Below are 24,642 nucleotides of genomic sequence, written 5' to 3' on the forward strand. Positions count from 1 at the left end.
CCAAAAGAAAGCTCGGAAAAAGACCATTTTGTTTACTAATTAGACTATGCTTAATTTTGATTACAACAAATAAAAAATATTATTGATGGTTTCACAAACATGTTTAATATGTATATTTAGACATTATTAATTCACATCCAAATCTCAATAATTTCAAAAACTAATAGAAAATAAAAATATTTATTTACAATTATCATTTTAATTTTGTGATTGAGATGTGAGAATTTCTCCCACATAAGACATATTTGAATGTTACCGTTTCGAGTATATAACAAGACCTATCATCAAGACAAAGGTCGAGAAAAGCATAAGAGAGTAAGAGGTATAAATACATGGATAACAACCAAAAAAGTAGGCGACATAAAATTTTATATGGATAAAATTTACAAATATTTAATTAAAAATATATAATTATTTCATATATATTAATATTTCAATACAACTTTTTATTTATTGAATTAATATATTTGAAAAAATATATTAATATATTTAATTAATTAAATATATTAATATAATCAAATATTAAGCAAAGTCTTTTGCTAGAAATCACATAAGAGAAATTTTTGGCCGACATGTTTCGAACCAACAAGTGTGGTTCATCATCTGTTCCTAATGATGAACCACACTTGTTGGTTCGAAATACATTGGCCAAAAATTTCTCTTATATGATTTCTATCGAAAAACTTTACTTAATTTATTATGGATCACAAAAGCCTAAATACAATAATCAAATATCATTTAAGATCCAATGTCTATAATATTTTTTTTATTTTAACATTAATTTACTTCTTACATATGAGTCCTAGCCTTATAGATACCCCTTGTGTGATGCCCGATGGAAGGCCTTGTAACCTCGATACATAATGTATGAATCAATGCAGTGGATAAACTAAGAGAGAGAAGTAGTGAAAAGAGAAGCTACCATGGCGATATAAACCACCATAGAAGCTACCAGAGCTGCCATCATAAAGAGAGAAATACCCACCGCAGCCATTGTTTATGTATCCCCTTATGTGGTAAAGAGGTTAGCCCCCACACCCATAGCTATGAAAGTAACTAATATTTCAAAATAACTTATTATATCTTATTTAATAAATTAATATAATTGATTAAATATATTAATATATTTTAAATTAATTAAATATATTAATATAATCAAATAAATAAATTACTATATTTATATGGCACATAAATATATCTTATCTAATTTTTAATTTAACATTTATTTATTTCATAAAGAATACAATGTAATCTATTATGTTTTATTTAATAATAATCAAATATATTAATATGTTTAATTAAATATATTAATATAATCAAATATATTTATATGTAGGAGTTATGAATATAAATTTGATTTAATTAAAAATGGACTAAATCAATGATAATTAAAATAAACCAGACAATTTATTTTAATTAATTATTTCTAGATTATAATTGGTAAAGGTTACCGATACTAATGATGTTTTATAATTTCCACTGCCTCACACAATTTAATTTTATTCCTAAATTCTTTAATGGACTGTGAATAATTTTGAAATGCAGTAATATTTCTATGTTGTTTCTTTTTCATGAATTTAATATTAATAATAATATAGTGGAGTTCAATATCAAATTTTAGAATTTATTATTTATTTTAAATTTAGATAATTAAAAATCACCCAATTTTATATATATATATATATTACTTCATATAAAATTAAATTTTATTAAAAAAAAAAAAACTATTTTTTCAAGTGTAGTTTATTTGTTCTAGGTTTTCGGAGTTTTTTCAATGATATTATTTGGTTGAATTTGCTCAAAGTTTGGCAGGGATTTCTTAAAATCCTCAATTTGAGTTGTGAACTTTCCATGATTTGAATGCTCTAGGAGTGTCTCAGTGCACTGAATCCATTTATGTATTCAAAAATGCATTTTAAACAACAAAAACTCATGATCTAACCAAAAATTGTTTCTCCAGATTACGACTAAAACTCTAAAATATAGAATAGTTAAGCAACACCATGCTTTTATGCTCAAGTAGTATAGAGTCAAACATGAAGCTTTTTTATACTATTGCTAGTTGTTGTTGATCACATGTTCGACTCTCTTTGATTCCCTTGGGGTGAGACTTCGTAATCAACGATGAGGGTTTACCTGGTTTGCTATCGATAAAATGTGGGGAAGTACTCCAAGTTTTCCTATGCTTTCATTCCAAGTAAACAAAAAATAATATATATACAACAACAATAATAACACGTGTAATATGTAGAATTGATGCTTAATACCCGCCTTTTATGCAAAAAGTAGAAAACCCTTATGGGGCGAATGCGATCATATAAGTTAGTTATATTAAGTGCATGATTTAACCACCACAACCTTGGTAGAGGGGGAATCAAATTGCTAATAATCTATTGGTACATGATAACATAGTTTTATGAAAAAACAGTCGGCACAATTAAATATTAAACTATCAAAAAATATTATAATTAACAAGTGTAATATGCAGTGTTGTTGTTTAGTACCTGCCTTTTATGAAAAAAGTAATTGATAACTAAATTAAAGTAAAAACAATGAGATGTAAAGATTTTATTTATTCAAATCATTATCCAAATATCATAATTCCAATAATTGAAACTATGTGAGAGAACTAAAGTTGGATTTGAATCATGATAAGTTTTAAGCTTTGCATTTTTGGATGGAATAATATAGCTATTAATTTATATATTTTTTATGTTTTCAACTTTTGCTATTTGAATTATTGATTTTAATTTTAGTGTATTTATATTAAGGCAGAGTGAAATAGTTTTATTTGTGATTTCAAACTTTAATAAAGTTCATAGAATTTGTTTAAAATTTTCAAAACTAATTCAAAGTCAAAGTTTTTCTATCAAAATAAAAAACAATGGGGTGAATGTAATCATATAACTTAGTTATATTAAGTGCATGATTGAAGCACCGCGACCTTGGTGGAGTGGGAATCAAATTGCTAATAATCTATTGGTACATGATAACATAATTTTATGAAAAAAATGTCGGCAACAATTAAATAATTAAAGTATAAAAAAATATTATGATTAATATATTAATGAGAAAAGGTGAACAAACATTGTTATTAGAAAGAGAGTAGTCTTCAAGTGCGACTTTTTGGAGTTTTCGACTGATTTCTGGTTGGAATCTAGTGAAAAAATATGTGGCCAAATCTTGATTTGTGTTTTTTAAACTTGTTTTTTTACTACATGTATAGATTTAACACCCTCAAAAACCCTTGGGGCACTTCGATTGTAAAAATTTCACTTGTCAAACTTGTGATTTCAATGAAGGAATATTATTTAAGAGCGAATTTTTGGAGTTTCAGGCGGATTTCTAGTCAGAATCCATTAAAAATATTTGTGGCCAAATCTTGATTTGTGTTGTTTAAACTATTTTTTTTATTGCATATATGGATTCAACACCCTAAAAAGCCCCTAGGCACTTTGATTGTGAAGAGTTCACTTGTCAAAATTGTGTTCAATGAATTCTTGCCAAATTCTAAATAAAAAATAAAGCAAAAAACTTTGCAAAAGGTCACACTTAAAGACTACTAGTTTCAATGAATCCCTACCAGATTATAGACAAATTAGATCGGAAAATAAACCGGAAAACTTTCTAAAAAGTAGCACTTAAAGACTACTCTATTAGAAAAAGTCCAACAATTAATTGAAAGCAAGCACAAAATGATTATAGGTTAATAAATATTTATTGTTAAAAATAAGTATGATAATGAATGGAAAGAAAATATTAATCATGGAAAAAAAAATTTACATAATTAATTGTATTTCATAGTCCTCAATGTTTTATAGAGAAAACAAAGGGAAAGTCTCAAATATTTCCAATTTATGAGGACACTTGGGATTATAGTTTTTTTATTTTTGTTTTTTTGAACAATTTTTAATTCTGAAAATTTGATTTTAAACCACGTAAAATTAGACATCCACCAATCAAAAAATTAAAATTAAAATTTTAAAAATTCAAGAATTAATTTTCAATTTCTAAAAAAATAAATTCAATATTAATTTTACGAAAACTTTAATAAACTTTTGGAAATAGTTTTTAAAAAATTGCAAACTAATTAAGAGTCAAAGTATTTTGACGCAAACTTATTACAATATTGAGTTGTCTTAAAGTGCTACTTTTTGGAGTTTCTTGTGGATTTCTAGTCGAAATCTGTAGAATTTTGTTTTAGATTCAAACTACAGATTTTAGTATGTTAAAACAATTGACTTGAATCTACTCTACTCATCAACGGAAACAAAAATTGATCGATGAAATCACGAAGCAGAAAAGGAAGAATTTCAATCGCACATAACACAATAATTTTCTGGGGAAAGCCACAACTAAAAACCCGTACTATCTGTATATTGCATTAATCAGAAGATTTGAAAAGGATATGCAATTCTTGTTCAACCCGAACAATATCTACACAAGTACAATCTCTCTCACTGCTTCACAAACCAGCTCAAGCCAATACTTAGCCAAATATGTTGTCTGCCAAGCTCCTACTTCCTTGCGTTGTTTCCTTGGGAATTAGCCCATATTTAATTGGGAAATTCCTCATTCATAACTGTGCAATCCATCCATAGGCCTTCCTCTCATTGCATGCACAATCGGTTTAATTTAGATGATTTTACAATTGATAGTACATTGTCCTTAAACTCTAATCTCAACTGGGTCTTCCTTTGAACTTACATGCATGAGTTATTTATGAGTGAATTATCAGTTATCTGATTGATGAACCACACTTGTTGGTTCGAAACGCATCGGCGAAAAAAAAATTCTCTCATGTGATTTCTACCGAAAGACTTTGTTTAATTCATTATGGATCATAGAAGCTTGAATATAGAAAATATCTGATTGATCACTGCATGCGAATTAAATCCAATTTAATTCACCTGACCACTCAGTGGTTCCTCCAACTGTTAGAACTAGTTTAACTGAATTTAACTTAGTTAAGCTGAATTAAATAATTACAGCTCAATCAGAACTCAACTTGGGCCCCTAAAATTTAGGGATGACTCTACATGGCTCTAGATAAACTTCTAACTCGAATTTACTGAGCCAAATAAGTCAACTTAACTTAGTACTAAGCCAACTAAGTCAACTTAACTTAGTTAACTGTTACAAGTTGTTATGAGAATATAATTACAATTTAATTCAAGGGCGATTAAATTAGGATTTTTCTTGATGTTATTTTTAACATTCCTTGTTGCTATTTTCAACAGAATCCGACAAAAAGAATTGCAGTGAAATCTTGATTTGTGTTGTTTAAACTAGTTTTTTGATTGCATATATGAATTCAACACTATGAAAAAACCCTAGGGCACTTCGATTGTGCCAAGTTCACCCATCAAACTTGTGATTTCAATGAATCCCTGCCAGATTCTGAACAAAATAGGTTGGAAAATAAACTGGAAAACTTTTCAAAAAGACGCACTTAAAGACAATTCGTTACAATATTTGGCGGTTATAATAAAATATATTAATGGAAAAAGGTGAAAAACATTGTTAAACAAAAAAAAAACCATTATTATTAGAAATAATACAAGAAGGAATGATAATAGGTTAATAAATATTTATTGTTAAAAATAAGTATGATAATGAATGGAAATGAAATATTAATTATTGAAAAACCCATATATATATATATATATATTGATAGTTAATTTATGAGGACACTTGGTGATTAGAGGTTCTTTTTTATAAACAAATTTTATTTCATAAGTTGATTTTAAACCACATAAAATTAATCTTCCACAAAAAAACTAGAAATTTAAATTTTAAAAATTCAAAAATTATTTTTCAATTTCTAAAAAATTAAATTTAATATTTAATTTTACCAAAACTTTAATAAACTTTGCAAATAGTTTTTAAAAATTTGCAAATTAATTAAGAGTCAAAGCATTTTGACCCAAATTGATTAAAATATACTCTGCCTTTAGCAGATATAATAATAATAATAATAGTTTAATTTTAACATCACGACCATACACCAAATTGGTGTACGAGACCCCTTGTTTGTGGGAGAAGGGACACACCTCCAAGCACCGATTTAGATGTATAGTCATTCTTATGAACCAAACTAGTTGGTTCGAAACGCGTCAGCCAAAAACTCTCTTATGTGATATTTTTCGAAAGACTTTTCTTAATTCATTATGGATCATAGAAACTTGAATTCAGAAAATATGTTTGTCATTAATTATTTTTCACAATGAAAATTTAACAAAAAAACTAGGAACCACTTAAATTTAAGTTAAGGCCACCGAGAGTTTGTTCACTTGAAATAAGAAGTCTAAACAAAACTAAACATAACTTCATGACTTAAATGAACAAAAGCTAATCTCAAGGACAAAGTTAGAGTCAATAATGTTGAAGTTTGGTAGACTAGTTCTTGCTTGTGGAGCCCTGACAACTACCTCATCTTGAACCTTTCCATTCTTTTTATTCTCTCAAACCTTCTTCCTAACTTTCATGTCATACTAATATCCCTCTACCTCCTCACTACCAACCTTTAACCCCCATGTTCTAGTGATTAAATTTTCATATTTCTTGTCCATTTGGTTAAGCTTCATTAGTATCTCATTGTGTGAGGAAGCTTTTTATTCAATGACACGGGAAATTATACCTTAATATGCTAAACAAATCCATTATTTCAAGTACTTAGTGTCTCTACTCCTAGATAAACAAGTGTCTAGATTTCAAGGGCTCATTTCTTCTTCAATTCTATCATTGAAAGTTTTCCCTTTCTTCTTTCTAACCCTCTTTTCTAGCTTTTCCATTCTTTGCTTCATTATTTTAGGGAATTGACGACGACATGCCTCTGCAATCACTATAATAGGTACTAGGCTCACAACAAGCTTATCTCTCTACACCTATGCAACTTATCTTTGCATGTTCCAAAGCATGTACCATGAACCTCCTTACTTTCCTCACACTACCTCTATTTAGCCATGAGAGTTGACAAATAATGTTAAATGTTTACTTATCTTTGCATGTTCCAAAGATTGTATCATGAACCTCCTTACTTTCCCCACACCGCCTTTATTTAGCCATGAGAGTTGACAAAGAATGTTAAATGTTTACTTATCTTTGCATGTTCCAAAGTTTGTAGCATGAACCTCCTTACTTTCCCCACACCGCCTTTATTTATCCATGAGAGTTGATAAAAAAATGTTAAATGAGTGACACAATGCTCAAGGACAAACACTAATTTCTAGAGCAATGCTCAAATTCCCTAAATTTCCACTCCTTGACACAATGAAACATCTAAACTTGACAACCAATTCCCATAATTCACATAAAAATTCCACACTTTATTATTTATTATTAACTACCACCTTGTTTTGTTTGCCTAAATTCTAGTCATAATGCAAAGCATTAAAAGCAAATGTAAATTCATGAAGATTAAAGTAAGACAACTAAGTTATAATTACTAAGAATTGCACTGCCCTCCATCCCTTTGGCCTCCTTAGCTTCTTTATGATTCAATGATACAAACCAATCTCCCTTCTGCACATCACAAATTGCCACAACCTCCCTTTAACACATCACAAATTGCCACCAACCCAGTTATCAACTTAACAAAACTTTATCCCTCAAACCATGACACACACATGGCCTTCCTCCATGTGCCTATCCTATAACATGTTGCTATATAAACAAGAAAAACAAATTATTTTCCATCAAATACAATTTTTTTATACCTTATATCCATATGAAATAAAATTTATCGTTTTTAATATACAAACTCTAATTCAAAGCAACCATTCTATTAACAAGGGCTACATAGTAACTAGTACTTGTCGCTTAGCTTAAATAGAACTTAATTAAACTAAAAAATAATAATGACAAAGATTTTATCACAAAAATAAAACAACTAATAAAATACAATATTGTTGAATGCCATCACCAAAAATTAAGAAATATGATTAACTAATTTTGTTTATATTATGAGTTGTCTTTAGTGAGACTTTTTTAAAGCTTTTCCGGTGGGTTTTTCCGGTCTAATTTCTCTAAAATATGGCAGGAATTCATTGAAATCACAAGCTTGATGAGTAACTCTTGCACAATGGAAGTGCCCTAGAGTTTTTTAGGGTGATGAATCCATATATATAGTGAAAAAACCAGTTTAAATAACACAAATCAATATTTCACCTCAAAATTTTCCGCTGGATTCCAACACCGGAAAGTCAAAAAAGTCGCACTAAAGACAACTCCTTTATATTAGCATATAAACACTTTAATACACACACACACACACATATGCGCGTAGTCCAACTTATAGATGAAATAACCTTTTTCACCGAAATTCACCAAAATATGGCAATACAATTTCAAGATTTTAGGTTGTTTAAAATACGTTTTTGAATGCATAAATGGATTCAACATCTGGAAAACATAATAGAGATAATTTTAAGGGAGAGGGTTTAGGTTGATACATTCAGAAATGTCAGGTAGTGGTGTCATTGACGTAGGTAATGTGTAGTGCCATTCAGGGAGGTGCACCCATTCCCCTAACTCCAACATTACAAGTTCCCACCAAACGACGAGAGAAGTCCTCATCGCCAAATGAGGAGAGAAGGTTGGCTCCCAAGTTCCACAATTGATGAGAGAGAGCCAAGTTGACAACAAACAGTCTCGAATCAACCACGACATGGCACGCGATGCAAGTACGACACACTGTGAAGTCAAATGTGAGCAATAACATCACATACATAACCGAGAGAGGAAGGAGATGGGGCACTAGAATTTTGTAGATTAAACAATTTAAACTCAATTTTTTTAAAATCTCTATCAGATTTTGATTAAAATTAACTAGAAAAAATCTGTCTATAAGTTAAACTATACACATACAGAAAAATTTTTATAATTAAATTGGTTAAAATATGATTTTAAATAATAAGTCATCTTAAATAAAAAATAAAAAGGAAAACTATAATTTATGGCAAAAAAAATAAAAAAATTTAAAAAGTTAAATAAAAAGGAAATAAAACTAAAAACAAAAGATTTGTAACTAAGAAAGAAGAAAGAAGAAAAAGAAATTATTTTAACGTCCACGAGGCTAAAGATAGCCTATGGGACAGATTGCTTCTTCATCTATTAAAGATAGCCTAATAGAAGTAACTAAACAACCTATAATAAGATCTCAACCAATCACCTTACAAATAAATAAATTTATATAATAAAATAACAAAAAAAATTTCCAATATTAAATAATAGATAAATGACAATTTTTTTTTTTTTAACAAACTAACATGCAATAAAAACAAAACTGAACTTATGCAACAACATTAGCGAAACCCAACCAGCCAAAGGATCTCTCCGGCAAAGGGTCTGTAACACCCTCTCACGATGGTCGATTCATCCCATAAAAAATCTTTAACCCTGTAACACATGACGCTGGATGCAAAAGGAAGTAAGAATGGATGAATCTACCCGATAGTCAAATACAAACAGAGCTGTCAGTTTGGAAGCATCGATGTGGGGAAAACAGTGGATTAGAAATCAGCAAACAGAGGAAACATTTTATCATAGCAGCTAGATATGTCAAAGAACGCTAACACAGTGGGTAGATAAGGGAGAAGCTGGCACAGAAGCGGAAAGGGTATTTCAAGTGGAAATAAGGCAGCTCTGTAGGGTTTTCCAGAGCCCGAAACCGTTATTATTGCTTTTTTTCCGAGCTCAAAGCCGTTATTATTGCTTTCTTTAGAGCTCAAAACCGTTGGACATTTTGGGAAACAATCCAGCTTTAGAACCAATGCGGATTATCTCTTAAACGCTTAATGCATTTTAATCACTGCTTAAAAAATAATAACGAAAAATATTTTTGAGTTAGTTCACACATAAAAATTGAGATAGTTTGCGGGTTTTGTAGTTGAAATTTTCAGGGCATTTATGAGCAGAGCAGTGTGGTCAACGTTATGAACAGAGCAGTGTGAGCAATGTGGTCAGCGGTGAGAGCAATGAGCAGTGTGGTCAGCAGTAAGAGCAGTGAGCAGTGACTATCGAGCAACGAGCAAGGAGCAGCAAATGCATTCAAACATGACAAAGGAACAAGAAATTTCAGAACATGTGGAGACAAATGATTTAGGACAAGTGAAAATTGCCTCATCCGCCAAAGCTGGGAAGTGGGTTTGGGTCAATGCCAAACAATATCGGGGCATTTTAAAACGAAGAATAACCTGTCTAAAATGGGAGCAAACAACGAAGAAACAGTTTAAAAAGAAAAGTACTTGAGCCCTTCGCAAAAAGCACTCAAACAAGTCTCCTCTACAAGCACGTGGTAACAAGAAGCCTAGAGGAAAAGTCATTGATGATTCTACCTTATATAGTCCCACATCCACACCTCTCACCTGGTCATCTGACTGCTAAATGCAAAACAAAGGTTGGAGGTTTTAGAAGCTAAAGGGGATGAAAGAGATCATAAAATTCATATAATAACAACTAAGAATAAGGCTTTAGCAGAAAGCAATAAAGTTTTAAAAGAACAAGTGGCATTGCTACAGGAAGCTCTCCTGATAGGGAAGACAGAATGGCAACGCATGAAGGCGAATGTGCAAAACATAAAGAAATCTGTAGTGGAAAGTACAGAAGTGATGAATGTGAAATCATCCCAGGATAAAGGGAAAATGATTGCCCAAATAAATGATCATGAAGAGAACGCAAGAGAAGAAATGAAAGGAGATTCCACCAAAGTTTCCAAAACTTAGGCTCAAGTTATTAGCAATTCTTGCTAATAAGGAAGGAGAAACAAATACTCAGGTTGACAACATGCAAGATAGTGAAGGCAAGGAAAGACAAAATAAGGCAGCAAACATAATTATTAAAGGGGTGAAAGACTATGGGAAAAATGAATCTACTCTTGACCTTGCAAGAGACTTCTTGAAAGACGAGTTGTTATGACAATGACAAATATGCCAAGCATGGAGGGTGGGTAAGTTTAACGGGGAGAGAGCCAGGCCCATAAAAGTCATTATGTGTGATAAATATATCATTCTAAGCAAGAAACATCTCTTGAGGGGTTCTCTTTTTTTCCTAGAAGAAGATTTAACTATAAAACAACAGGAGGAAAGAAGGGAGGAAATTTTAAAGGTTAGGGCAGTAAGAGAGCATGGATTTATAAAGGCAAAGCTGTGATAGCGCAATTTGGACCTCCTTCCAAAACAGAGCAGCAAGATGGTAATAGAGAAGAGACAACAAACTCTTCAAAAGGAAATCAGAAAGCAAGGTCAGTATGGGAAAGCATGGACAAACACTCAAATGTGAGTCTTGCATGTCAAAATAAATAGCAATCAAGTCATACTCAGGTTTCCTTAAGATTAGTTTGTTGAAACTGCGAAGGTTACCCATGGAGACGAGGACCTGGGTTAGGGCCTATTGCGGAAGATAGAGACATAATTTGCCTCATAGAAACACATGAGCATGAAGGGTGTAAGACACCTCTGTTTGAAGGATATTGGAAGATGGCAGTGTGGAACAAGGCAGCAGGGAATGGCAAAGGGCACCAGGGTATCATTGTTTTAGTAAGGTAGAAAGAAGGTCATCCCATTCAGTTAGAAAAAAGAAGACTCAAATAAGCAATTCATCTCATTTAAAATATCAGAAAATGGAAACCACATCATAATTGCAACATGCTATTTTGCGCCACAGGTTTCAAAAATCTACAAAAGTAGAGGGCTTGACCACAAAGATCCATTTTCAACCTCAAAAGCAGATATTGCAAGATATTCACAGCTAGGTGAAGTCCTTATAGTGGATGATTTCAATGCTAGGACTGCAAGTGAGAAAACTAGCATTCTTTGTTGTAAAGATGATTGTGACCCTATTTGGCTTACAAAAGAAAGTAATCATTAGAGGGAAAGAATTTCAGAGGATAAGGGCTGCAATCTCTTTGGTGAACAATTGCTTACTCTATGTGGGACCTTTGATTTAGTCATTTGTAATGGCTTGACTAGATGGGAAAAGTTCGGTAATTTCACTTGCAATACTTACAATGGGGCAAGTGTGGTAGATTATGTATATTGCTCGCATGGTTTGTCTGAGAAAATGGAGGAAGTTTTGATTGGAGATCAATTGTGAGACTTGAAATAAGGTCACAAGCCAATTTATTTATGTTTCTCTTGGATTGGAAAGAAACAATTAGAGTAAAAAATTCAGCATTTCCAACAAAATCTCCCACAGGGTAGAATTCTTTTGACCCCAGAAAATTGTAATACCTTTAAAATAATGCTAAAGAGACTCTTTGAGAAGGAGAAGATTACAATTCATAGCCTCCATAGTCATGAATTAACACATTTAATTCAATGTGCACTTGCAAAGTGAAAAAGAGCAAAAATTAAGAAGTCTGAACAAATTGCTTTCCAGTTAATGCTTGGTTTGACGAGGAATGCAAAAAAGCAACGAGAATGTGGAAAGAGTCAAACAAGGATAACATGAAACTCAAAGCTTACAAGCAGTTATTAAGCAAGAAAAATGTCGATTTCATGGTTTCAAGGAGGGAAGAACTAATCTTCCTTGGGAAAAATAATCCCAAATTATTTTGGAAGGAGCTTCAACTGAAAAAGATACAAATTGGAAATCATATTACAACTTCTAAATGGTTTGACTATGCAAGACAACTCTATGAGCAGGTTCCCAAAGTTGACCCTCCCCCCTTGGTCAACACTGATACTAACCTCTTCACGGTACAAGAGGTAGAGATGGATATCAAGAAGTTGGGTGTTGGAAAAGCAAAAGACTTAGCTGAACTCCAAGCAGAATATCTAAAGTGGGGCTCAAAGATTCTTGCACCTCACATTACAAAAATATTCAACAACATCATACAACAAGGGCTCCCCACAGATTGGACAACTAGTCTGGCAATACCTCTTTTCAAGAGCGGTGACGTCAATAATCCCTCCAATTATAGGACCATCATGATAAACCCTTTGTTTGCAAAGCTATTTGGAAGCATGCTGGAAAACAAAATTAGCAAGTGGGTAGAAGAAAGAGATAAGCATGCTAAAGGGCAAGCAGGTTTTAGACCTAAACATTCCACAGTTGATCATTGTATAACTTTAAGGCACATCATTGAAAAAGTTTGGGAGAAAAAGGAAGAAGTCTTTTGTTGCTTTGTTGACTTCAGAAAAGCATTTGACTTGGTTCCTAGGGATAAGCTTTGGCACAGAATGGAGGAACTTGGGGTTCCTAAACATTTGAGAGCAGTTGTGCATAGGCTGTATGAAGAGGTGAAAGTCAAAATTAGAACTTCAGCAGACGTTTTTGAAAGTTTTAGAAGCGATATTGGGGTCAAGCAAGGTTGCCCACTATCTCCTACCCTTTTTGTTTTATATATTGACAAGCTTGAGGAGTGGTTAAATTCGCAAGGGGGTGATGGTATCTATTTGGGAAAGTTTGTTATAATACTTCTTTTGTATGTAGATGACCTTATTCTGATTGCTAAATTGACTCTTGGTTTACAAGAGCACTTACTATCCCTTGAGCATTTTTGTAGAAGTGTGGGGATGCAAGTCAATATCAGCGAAATGAAAGTAGTGGTCTTCTCTAAGAAAAGAAAACATAACCAGCTTAAGTTCTACTTTGAAGGCAACATTCTGGAAGAAGTTGCAGATTAAAAATACCTCAAAATTGACTTCAACAAAAATCTAAGTTGGAATGGTTGTAGAAAGAAAAGAACTTTGGGGGGTTGGAAAGCATTTTATGCTTTTCGAAATAGGTGTAGAGAGGCAGAGTCATCGGGTTGGAAAACCACTCAAACTCTTTTTGGGCTTCTAGTGATTCCAGTGATTCTCTATGGTTGTGAACTATGGGCTAGCAATACATCCAACATGCAATGGAGACAAATTGAGAAAATTCACAAGCGTTTGATTACAAACAAATTTAAGATGAAAAGTGCAGTTCCTTATGATATCTTGTTAAGTGAAACAGGCACTGCTCCTATTGAAGCAATTGATATGGTGCGAGTCATAAGATATTTAAAAAAAATGAGCAAATGGAAGAGGGTAGATGGCCTAAGGTTGTTTTTAATGATAGATTGTGCAAGAGCAAAAAAACTTGGATGCAACAAAATAACAAATGGTTTAGTAAATGGGGGTATTTACTTGAATGCGTGTCCCATAAACAACAAAGAGATAAAGCTTTTGTTATGGAAAAGTTCCACAAGCGTATTTGGGATAAGGAGCTAGGAATAAAGAAAAATTACTATATTGAAGTGTTTAATCCCACTCATACCAAAAGCACACATAGAGACCAATATCTTTTGGAGAGCCAAAATTCTTATTGCTCAGTTAAGGACTAATTCTCATCAACTTCGTTGTGAAACAGGGTGCTGGAAAAGGCCAAAGGAAGTGTGGGAGGAAAGAATATGCATTTTTTGTTCTTCCGGAAAAGTGGAAACAGAAAAGCATTTCATTTTAGAATGTGAGGCCTTCAAAGGAAAGAGGGAAAGTTACGCAGATATGCTAGCAGCTAGCTCTTGGGATAATCTATTTAGCGCAGGTTTTGTCGAGAAGCTGGGAGCATTTATTTTGAAGCTTCACAGAAAAAAGGCCAAATACATCGAGCAGATGAAAAAGCAATATGTCCCATAGACTATCTTTAGCCTTGTGAATGTTAAAATAATTTCTTTCTTTCTTTTTAATATCATACCCACTACACCTATAATATAACAACTATTCAACAATAACACTCACTACCAATATAATAAATAATTATAGCTATTTTTCCCACATAAATATCTATACCATATTTACTTAAATTTACAATCTAAATTCAACTTTAACAAAAGAAAGTCAAGAAAGTTTTTGGTATGAACAATAGACCATTGAAACCATATCCAATATCCAAAGAGCGAGGTGTACCTAGGAACACCTTCTCATCACTGGCACGATGAAACTGGTTGACAATTGATCATACAACGCTGAGCGGATGAAATGAATGGATAAGGAATTTTCTTAAAAAACACAGTCATTTCAAATGTCCATGGCGACTCTTTCTCTTACCCTACCGAATGGCCTATCATCTGCAACAACAACAGAGTTACTCTCTGGTTGTCAGTTTAACACTAATGGCAAGTTAAGTAAAGCAAGGATGACAAGGTCTGTGAAGCCTCTACATGTGGCGAAGCTCTCTACTAGGGTGCGGCGGTCAGCAGCTGCTCAGCCTACAGTCCAAAACAAGGAGGACGAAGAGGAAGATGAAGATCCAGTGATGAGTACAGAAGCTTTACATCAATACATTGATCTTAGCCTTGGCTTCTGGAACGGCTCCTTCTACGTAATCTTTTCATCCAAAAATGATTGATTTACCTGCAATTTTTTCTTTCTTTCCAAATTCTGGGGTATGATATTAAATTTCTTTGTTTTATCATGTGGCAGCAATACGACGCCCTGGGAAATGTAACGCAATGTGTTAATACCCAGTTGTCTGTTACCTCTTATGGCGAAGAGGACCTTGTCAGCCTCATGCAAACGTGAGAACTACATTGCATCTCATCCAACTTTAATTTGTGTTTTGCCATAATGGATATGTGTAGTGTTGTATGCTGGCCATGCTCATGGAACGGATAAGCTAATGTGGTCAATTGGATAGGGTCTGATTTTGTGAGTGCCATTTACATGATTAGCTTAACCCCCATGGAGTTTTCATGTATATAAAAGAAAACTGATAAAGGCAATCCTTTTCTACGGAAATTTCATTGAACATAACCCGGTGTAGAAATCCATGATATTTCTCTCATATTTGTACAGACACAAAATGATCTTATCTATTTCCCACAATGATGCAGGTTAAAAATTAAGCAACCGCCATCGAAAATTGCAACTTTAGACACGAAGGACCCTGAATGGGAAGAATTCAAGTTAAGAGAGACTAATATGTTTACAGTCGACACGCATCAACAGGTGAGTTGCCGATTCTGCTTTTAGTTTTTTGCTTGAGTTTCAACACTGGAGAAGGTGGGTCTCATGTAGTTTTGACTTCCTTTGCAATTACATCACTTTTCTACTATGACATTCATAAACCCCAACATCATACGTAGATACGCCTGACTAGGTCAGGTTGGCCTACAGTACTTCCCATATATTTCTTTCTCCCTCTTTGTTTCCCATATAATTAGCTTACAATAGCAACACCTTTTTTGATTTAAGAAGTCTATAGGGCACGCATATGGTATTTCTTATTGTGAAGAAAATGCTTCCAATTTGTAGACACTCAATATGGGCGGGCATACATGTTTATGCACTAAAAGCATTTCATCATTGATTCAGATTGGATTATTACATTGTTTGTCATCTGTTTCAATGTTTTCAAGGTGGAAGAAATCAGAGAATTCATCTTACAAGAGCAGTTTTGGCAGTGGGACCTAGTTTGGAGAATTGAGGTCAAAACCCTTCCGGGGTCAGTTTGAGGCCTTGAATGATGTTTTTTTGGGTGAAAACTTGCTGTTTAAGTACCACACCATTGGCACTATTATACACTTGAGGACCTTTCAAATAATGCAAGAATGACATCAATTGGAGTTCAGATGCAAAAGTTATGCCTTCTGAAAGTTGACCTATCATGTTTGACCACCATAATTCGAGAGGATGCCACATCAGCCCCTATTACTCATGGAAAAGAGGTTAGCTATGTGGGGATGACGAAAAGGACTTTTAGAAGGGTCAAATTGCAACTCATATTGAGGGTTGAATGTTGAATTTGTAGCTTGGAAGGTGGTTCTGCATAGGTCATGTGCCATGACATGCAACCAACCACCTCAAGTAGCTCCTACAATGATTATTTAATTAATTCCCTAAGTCAGGACTTTAGACAACAATTTAATTTAATTATTTGACTTGCTGGCCACCTTTTTGGAAAAGGTAAAAGGGTCAATGACAGATTAAGTCATAGCCCTTGATCTCAAGAGATGAGATGAAATCTCAACCATCCATCTCTTTGGAGATTAGGGTTAAGCACTTTATGAAGGGAGTTCAAGCTGTTGAGGAGATCATTCGATTGACACGATTGTGCATTCAATTGGAAAGAATGTTTTGACAGTCAAAGCAGCAAAGAGCAAGTCGAGACACTAGGGCAATGTATAGGACACAATCAGATCAAGGAGCAAGTCAAGCAAAGGGGGCCATACAACCATGAGTTTCTTGACCCATACATGCCAAACTTTGTTGGGCGTAGAGGCTGATTTGCTAGGCCGTACAACTGGGCTGTACAGCACTGCGTAGGGTTCGATTTGACTAAGATTTGCTGGGACAAATTACAAATTGATGTAGCAATTTTTTGTTGTAAAGATCTGCTGTAAACTAAATTTCTGAAGCTGGATCGAAGCCCACGTTTTGTTGGTTTTCCCCACTCTAGGGTTTCCATGGTGTATTTGTGTCATTCTTTTATGTGTGTTTGGCTTTGTCAGATTTTTTGCTTCTGCTGTTTATGCTAGTTAATAACCCAGAGTATTTGTTGTTACAAATCATATTAGAAAGGGCATTCATTGCTATTTTGTGAATATTTGCTGAACATCAAATCTGTAGCCAGGTTTCCAAGAATTAACATGGTATCAGAGTTGTAGCCTCTGAATAAAAAGCCAAGCGATTTGACACATGGTACCAATTCAAGCAATCAGAGTTCATCGAACAAGCTTCTAGGGTTTTCTACCATGGCCACCAATGTTTGGTACAAATTCAAACTAGAAGGCCCTTCGAACTACCTTCAATGGAGGGTTCGAATCGTTGAAATATGTAACTAGGTTCGGTCTTCATAATGGCATATGTAATCGTGATTTTATGTATTTAATGAAAAGAGAAAAATAAATTTATTATTATTCTTTGGGCATGGGTTTCATGCTGAAGGGAAATTTATTTTTAGGTCAAGCACCCATTGAGTGCTTCTAGGTTTGTCATAGAATCAATTGAGTCATTGTCATGTATTGAACACCCATTTGGCAATGTTACATAATGTAAAGAAAATTTATCTGAGTCAAAATAGAATCAAAAGACCCTCCAAGACCTCGTCATGGCACAAAGATCAAGTCGACCTACATGAAGGGACAAGTCAACCTAAAGAGAGCAATTTGTACCCCTCACAAGCCTATAAATAAGAAGGAACTCGACCTCATTGTGACTCTCTCAAGCAAGTTCAATCTTCTCAAGATAGAAGTTGGAAAAAGGACAAAAAAGAAAGGAGAAGAACTAGATCGAAGTGTTTGGCCCCCCCCCCCCTCTCTCTCTCTTGTGTTAAGGTTTCTACATTTGATGGCAGAAGAAGTTGTTGGGTAGAAGAATTTGCTGGGCAGGTCGAAGTTGCATAAGAGTTTGCTGGGCAGAAGAATTTGCTAGGCAGGTCAAAGTTGCAGAAGAATTTGCTGGGTAGGTCGAAGTTGCAAAAGAGTTTGCTGGGCATATCAAAGTTGCAAAAGAATGTGTTGGGCAGGTCGAAGTTCCAGAAGAATCTGCTGGGCAAGTCGAAATTGCAGAAGTTGCTGGAATCAAGGTTTGACTTGGTCTTGGAGGGTCTTGGTCAAGGGTCATAGGTCTTGGAATTCGTCAATTGAAGTTCTATAAGAAGAGAAGAATTCTTGTGGGTTTTCCTCTCAGTTGGAGAGGTTTTGGCCCTGGTTGATCGCCTACATCTTGTTCCCTATTATCTCTTTGATTTTATTGTTTGGTCGCTGTTTGATGATGAAAAACATTAATAATAATCAAGTGTAAGAAGAAGCTAATCAAGTTAAGTAAAAATACATCACAAGCAGTTATCAAAGTAAGAGAAATCACCTAATCTAGCTGCCCTAGATTTCTCAACATGGTATCAGAGCTAAGGTGTCAAGACAAGGAAAGGCAGCTTAAAGAAGGACACTCAAGGGCCGAAGCACTAGAAAAGCATCTAAGAAGCATCAAGAAGAGTTCGATCAAGAAAGAGAAAGAAGCCTTATACCCAGCGAAGGAAGAATAAAGAAGAGCGAAGCATTTCCTACTTTGTTTTGGGCTAATTCTCCTCCACACGTGCGAAGGTTAGGGCATCATCTTGCAGCAGTAGAAGCCGAAAATTGCAGTCACTCAAAGGAGCCAAAGTTTGGGTTAAAGAAGGACTATTTAGCAAGCCGAATTGTCAAGAGGAGTCAAGGTCAAGCGAAGTCAAAAGGAGGCAAGTCTGTCCATATTCCAGCCACACGTGTGACCTAGGGTTTCTGCAGGAGAAGCCGAAATTGCAGTCCTGCAACAACAAGCCTAAAATATGAAGAAGGGCCGAAATATGAAGTTGTAAGAAGACCTGAAAACCCTAGCTCATCCATAGAAGAACTACACATTGAAGCATCTAAAAGTCTCTACATTCTAGAGAAGCAAGAAGAAGTGTAATCATCATCATCAAGGAATCAAGGTGATCTCCCTCTCGTTGAAGGATCACTTTTGAAGGAAGACATCTTCATCAAGAAGACATCTTCTATCATCATCAAAATCAAGAAGGCATCAAGTTGAAGATATTAACATCAAGGAGCATCTTCACTTGACAAGTAAGTATCTTTATATCTATATTTGAATCTATCAAAATGACTTCATTTTGCAAGGAGAGCAACAAATTGGTTGGGTTGTCAAACTTTCTTGCATGGAAGAAGAGGATAGATTTGATCCTCATAGAAAATGAAGTCGTTGAGCATGTTAAGGGTTTTGTCACTAAACCTCCAAAGGAAGAAGCTCAAGCTCTAGCTGAATACATGAAAAAGGAAATAAGGGCTCAAAGAATCCTTATGTAGCAAAATTGGAAAAGTGAAAAGACATCTATGACAAACTGGTGGAATTATTCTCCGTAAGTTCTGCAGGAGAAGTGATATCATTAAGAACCAAGCTCTACAAGATGATGATATCAAATGAAGAAGGAACAACTTCATACTTATGAGGGTGTTAGAAATAAGAGATCAACTCCAAGAGTTGGGAGAAATAATGTCTAACAAGGAAATGACTACCATAGTGCTCAATGCACTACCAAAGGAATGGGCAAATTCACATCAAGCATCTATGGGAAGAAGGAAGCTACTCCATTCAATGAACTATGGTCATTGTGCAAAATCGAAGAAACCAGGCTGAAGGCAAAAATCGATGTAGGATCAAGCGAGCAAGCTCAAGCATTTGCTGCCATGGCTAGAAGAAAAGGGAAGTTTGGGAAGCTTGGTCCTCAGAAAAAGAAGAAGAACATGTCGAAGGTTCAATGCTATGGTTGTCATGAATATGGGCACTACAAGAGAGATTGTCCAAAGCTCAAGAAGGACAACAACAAAAGAGGAAGGGAAGAAGCCCATATCACTGAAGAAGTGGAAGAAGTTGAAAATAAGAAATCCAAGAAGGAAGAAGTAAAAGATCTCTACTATGATTGAGGTAGTCTTCCTCACTTAGTTCTTTTCAAGTTTCTGTTTCAAGTTTTCTATTGTAAAGTATAACTATCATGGTAGGAATCATTAGAAGCATGATAGGATGCATCATGTTAGGAGATGGCATCATAGAAGCATACGATTGAAAGCAAGAGCTCGTGACATCATCATAAAGAAGCATGAAAGATAGTTGAAATAGAAGTCTATGGCTATCACCTATAGAAGGATGTAGCTCTTGGTAACCTCATTAGAAGCATAAGTAGTACTTATGGGAAAAAGAAAGTCATCTAGTATAGAGCTCATCATACATCATTCAAAAGGAGCATTTGCAGGATGAGGATGATCAAGATCCTCTGTTGGAATATTCATTGGAAGGTTCACCTACTGGAAGAAGCAAGTGTCTCACCGGGAATTCCAACTTGTATGGGATTCATGGGATGATGGTATGATGTCAAAAGAAGTGAAGCAGGTCAAGGGATTGAAGTTCTTTCAATCAAGGAAGCTGCCGAAGGAAGTCTAGATGACCAAAAGAAAGAGATGAGGTATGTATGCTTGTACTTGATAAAATAGAGTCATGTCATATAGTTGCAGATAGCATGGATAAATGCTCCACCTCATGAGCATAATGAAGAGAAAGGGATCTCCTCCTTTGGAAGGATGCATAAAGGCATGGTTCACATATTGACTAGATGAAATCAACATATTAAGTCCTCATATGGAATATGAGGTGGTTGATAAAAATGAAGAAACTATGATTGGAAGTTCTTGGGAAGCAATGTGTGAATAAAGAAAGGAAGAGATCATGGAGAAGGCAATCAAAATCTAATGACTAAAATTTGTTGACTATGATATCTCCATGGGAAAGATATGAAGACCTTGATGAAGTCTGGAAAAGAAGGAGACCCTTAATATTATATATCTTGGAGATATGTCAAATATATGTCCGAGATGTTAATATTGCAAGCAAACAGATGTCATGATGAAGGGCCATCACAAAAGGTAATTTTGATTTGATGTTCTTTTGATTTTTGAATAACATCTGGATGGGTTAATGCAGGGCTACTGGAAAAAGAGTTGTGGATGCTGTCTACAACTAGCACTCATGTGTTGGGATAGAAGATCCTAAAGGAAACATGATGTGGAAGAGGTAGTTGTATGAAGGAAAGCCAGATGTGGACTAGAAAATCACTTTTCGATAAGGGGAAGGATGACATGACTGACTTGAGGAAAGTGATGGATGGACGATGCCCTACAAGATGAAGGCTCCATAATATTAAAGATAAAATTCATGACATCGAATGGAGGAGCGCTACAAGCAACTGAAGGTCCCATGATCTCCATCAATGAGTAAAAATTGCTGTTGGAAACAAGTCCCTAGTTAACAGGGAGCTTGGAAACAAGTCCTTGGCTAAGAGGGATCTTAGAAGTAAGTACCTGGGAGCTTGAAAACATTCCTTTATAGGAATGGGTATATCCTCCCTAGTTGAGAGGGAGAGATAGACACATCATTCTTGTCTTCACTTGGGAAGAAAAAATGGAGGATTGGGTAAGCATATGGCTCTTTGAGGATGTGGTAGGGCATCCAAGATAAGAGTAGTCCTGGAGGAACATACTCTGAGAGAACTCGGGTGGGGTATGTGCTCTGATCTTGTGGAGAGATAGAGTTGTTAGTCAAAGCCTTGCTATGTGACAATGCTGTATGATATGATGCTATACAGAAGGGTTAACAATCCGACTCTTCTTATGAGAATTCTTCAGATTGAGAATGTCCAAGTACCTTGTATGGATTATGAATACCTCCCTAGTTAAGAGGGAGTGTTGAAATATGTAACTAGGTTCGGTCTTCATAATGGCATATGTAATCGTGATTTTATGTATTTAATGAAAAGAGAAAAATAAATTTATTATTATTCTTGAGGCATGGGTTTCATGCTCAAGGGAAATTTATTTTTAGGTCAAGCACCCATTGAGTGCTTCTAGGTTTGTCATAAAGTCAATTGAGTCATTGTCATGTATTGAAGACCCATTTGGGCATGTTACATATTGTAAAGAAAATTTATTTGAGTCAAAATAGAATCAAAAGACCCTCCAAGACCTTGTCATGGCACAAAGATCAAGTCGGCCTACATGAAGGGACAAGTCGGCCTAAAGAGAGAAATTCGTACCCCTCACAAGCCTATAAATAAGAAGGAACTCGACCTCATTGTGACTCACTCAAGCAAGTTCGATCTTCTCAAGATAGAAGCTGGAAAAAGGACGAAAAGGAAGGAGAAGAACTAGATCGAAGTTTTTGGGCCTCTCTCTCTCTCTCTTGTGTTAGGGTTTCTACATTTGATGGGCAGAAGAATTTGTTGGGAAGAAGAATTCGCTGGATAGGTCGAAGTTGCAGAAGAATTTTCTAGGCAGGTCAAAGTTACATAAGAGTTTGTTGGGCATATTAAAGTTGCAGAAGAATGTGTTGGGCAAGTCAAAGTTCCAGAAGAATTTGCTGGGCAAGTCGAAATTGCAGAAGTTGTTGGAATCAAGGTTTGACTTGGTCTTGGAGGGTCTTGGTCAAGGGTCATAGGTCTTGGAATTCGTCAATTGAAGTTCTATAAGAAGAGAAGAATTCTTGTGGGTTTTCCTCTCAGTTGGAGAGGTTTTGGCCCTAGCTGATCGCTTACATCTTGTGTTCTATTGTATCTTTGATTTTATTGTTTGGTAGCTGTTTGATGATAAAGAACACTAATAATAATCAAGTGTAAGAAGAAGCTAATCAAGTTAAGTAAAAATACATCACAAGTAGTTATCAAAGTAAGAGAAATCACCTAATCTAGCTGCCCTAGATTTCTCAACACGAATCACAAAAATCTCAAGGAGAACACGCTGTGGAACTTCTTCAATGCAACAATAACTCCACCTAGTCTAGATCCCATTGCTCTAGACCTTAACGAGGTTAAAGAGGCCAAGGCATAGAGGGTTATTCTTATTGGGGTCAAAGACCATTTGATACCCCATCTGTTGGAGAAAGACACTGCGAAGAAGATGTGGGATATGCTTACCAAGATGTATGAGAGTGACTATCAGAGTGATAAGATGGTGCTGAGGGACAAGCTACACAACATCAGATTGTCCAAGGGTGAGAGTGTAGCATCCTACTTGACCAGGATAACGTAGTCGAGGGATGAGATGGCAGCTGTTGGGGACACTATCCAAGAAACTGAGCTAGTGGCTATAGCCTTGAATGGCTTTACAAAACAATGGGAGGTGTTCGTCAAGTGTATTGTTGGTCGGAAGCACTTGTCCTCTTGGTAAAGGATGTGCGATGATTTCATCCAGGAGGAAATCTGAGAGAGAGCTCAGCATGGGGACTAAAAGAAGAGATTCAAAGAGGAAGAGAATCTTGCCTTAGCATGCAAGGGCAAGTCTAAGGCCAAGAAAGGGCCAAGTGATGGGTAATCTTCAAAGGGTGAGAAGAAGAAGGACCTAAGTAAGATCAAGTGTTTTGCATGTCGTCAATCAAGACACTTCTCCAACTAGTACCCTAACGAGAAGAAGGGCAAATAGAAGAAGCAGGTTGTTGCTACTGTAGAAGTGGATGAGTTTGCAACAAAGTTTGAGAATGAGTTTTCACTCATTGCTTGTCTCTCAAGCTTAGTTGCCACCAGTGTGTGGTATATTGATAGCGAGCCTTCTTGCTATTTGATGGGAGTCAAAGAGTAATTCCCCAACTCGAACGAAAGGGAGATGGAATTCTACATAGAACTTGGAGACAATGCCAAGTACTATGTAGCTAGTGTTGGCATGGTCAAGTTTTAGAGGCACTTTGACAAATCCTTATTGGTGGAGGACGTGCTGTATGTTATGGGCATGATCGAGCACCTGATTTTGGTTGCTACCTTGGAGGACAAGGGTTACATCATAACCTTTGAGGAGGGTAATGTATACATTAGGCCAAAGAACTCCAGGACAATCAAAGTGATAAGGGTCAGGAAAGGCAATTTGTCCAAGCTTCAGTTTGAGCCAACACAGGCATTGGTGAGTTCTAGCAAAGGGTTGGGGTAGATGTGGCTTAGAAGGATGGCTCATCTTCATCATGGAGCACTTAATGTGCTTAGGGAGATTGTGAAAGGGCTGTTAGAGCTGAAGGTCGAGCAACATGAGGTGTGCAAGGGCTGCGCACTAGGCAAGTATGCAAAGACCATCTTTCCGAGCAACGACACTAGGGCCAAAGGGATTTTGGACCTGGTACATTCAGATGTGTGTGGGCCCATGTTAGTTGTATCCTTAAGTGGGTACCA

The 24,642-nt window shown here is 35.2% G+C and overlaps 1 protein-coding gene across 2 annotated transcripts in view; it reads left to right on the forward strand.

Annotated features, from left to right (window-relative positions):
- Positions 1–14,804: 14,804 nt before the first annotated feature.
- LOC149141188 (glutamate NMDA receptor subunit epsilon-1, putative (DUF3598)) overlaps positions 14,805–24,642 on the forward strand; it is a 155,781-nt gene continuing 145,943 nt past the window's right edge. The window contains exons 1-3 of one of the 2 annotated variants that reach the window (XM_089447684.1): positions 14,805–15,288; positions 15,390–15,484; positions 15,800–15,914. In XM_089447684.1, the coding sequence (XP_089303810.1) occupies positions 14,989–15,288; positions 15,390–15,484; positions 15,800–15,914 (510 nt within the window). In that variant the 5' untranslated portion in view covers positions 14,805–14,988. The remainder of the gene's footprint in view (positions 15,289–15,389; positions 15,485–15,799; positions 15,915–24,642) is intronic. The other variant, XM_089447685.1, reaches the window with a different exon arrangement.

This window comes from Pinus tabuliformis, chromosome X, assembly GCF_031772625.1.
Source record: "Pinus tabuliformis cultivar Carrire ecotype Pingquan chromosome X, CPIR1, whole genome shotgun sequence".
NCBI classification, from domain to species: Eukaryota; Viridiplantae; Streptophyta; class Pinopsida; order Pinales; family Pinaceae; genus Pinus; species Pinus tabuliformis.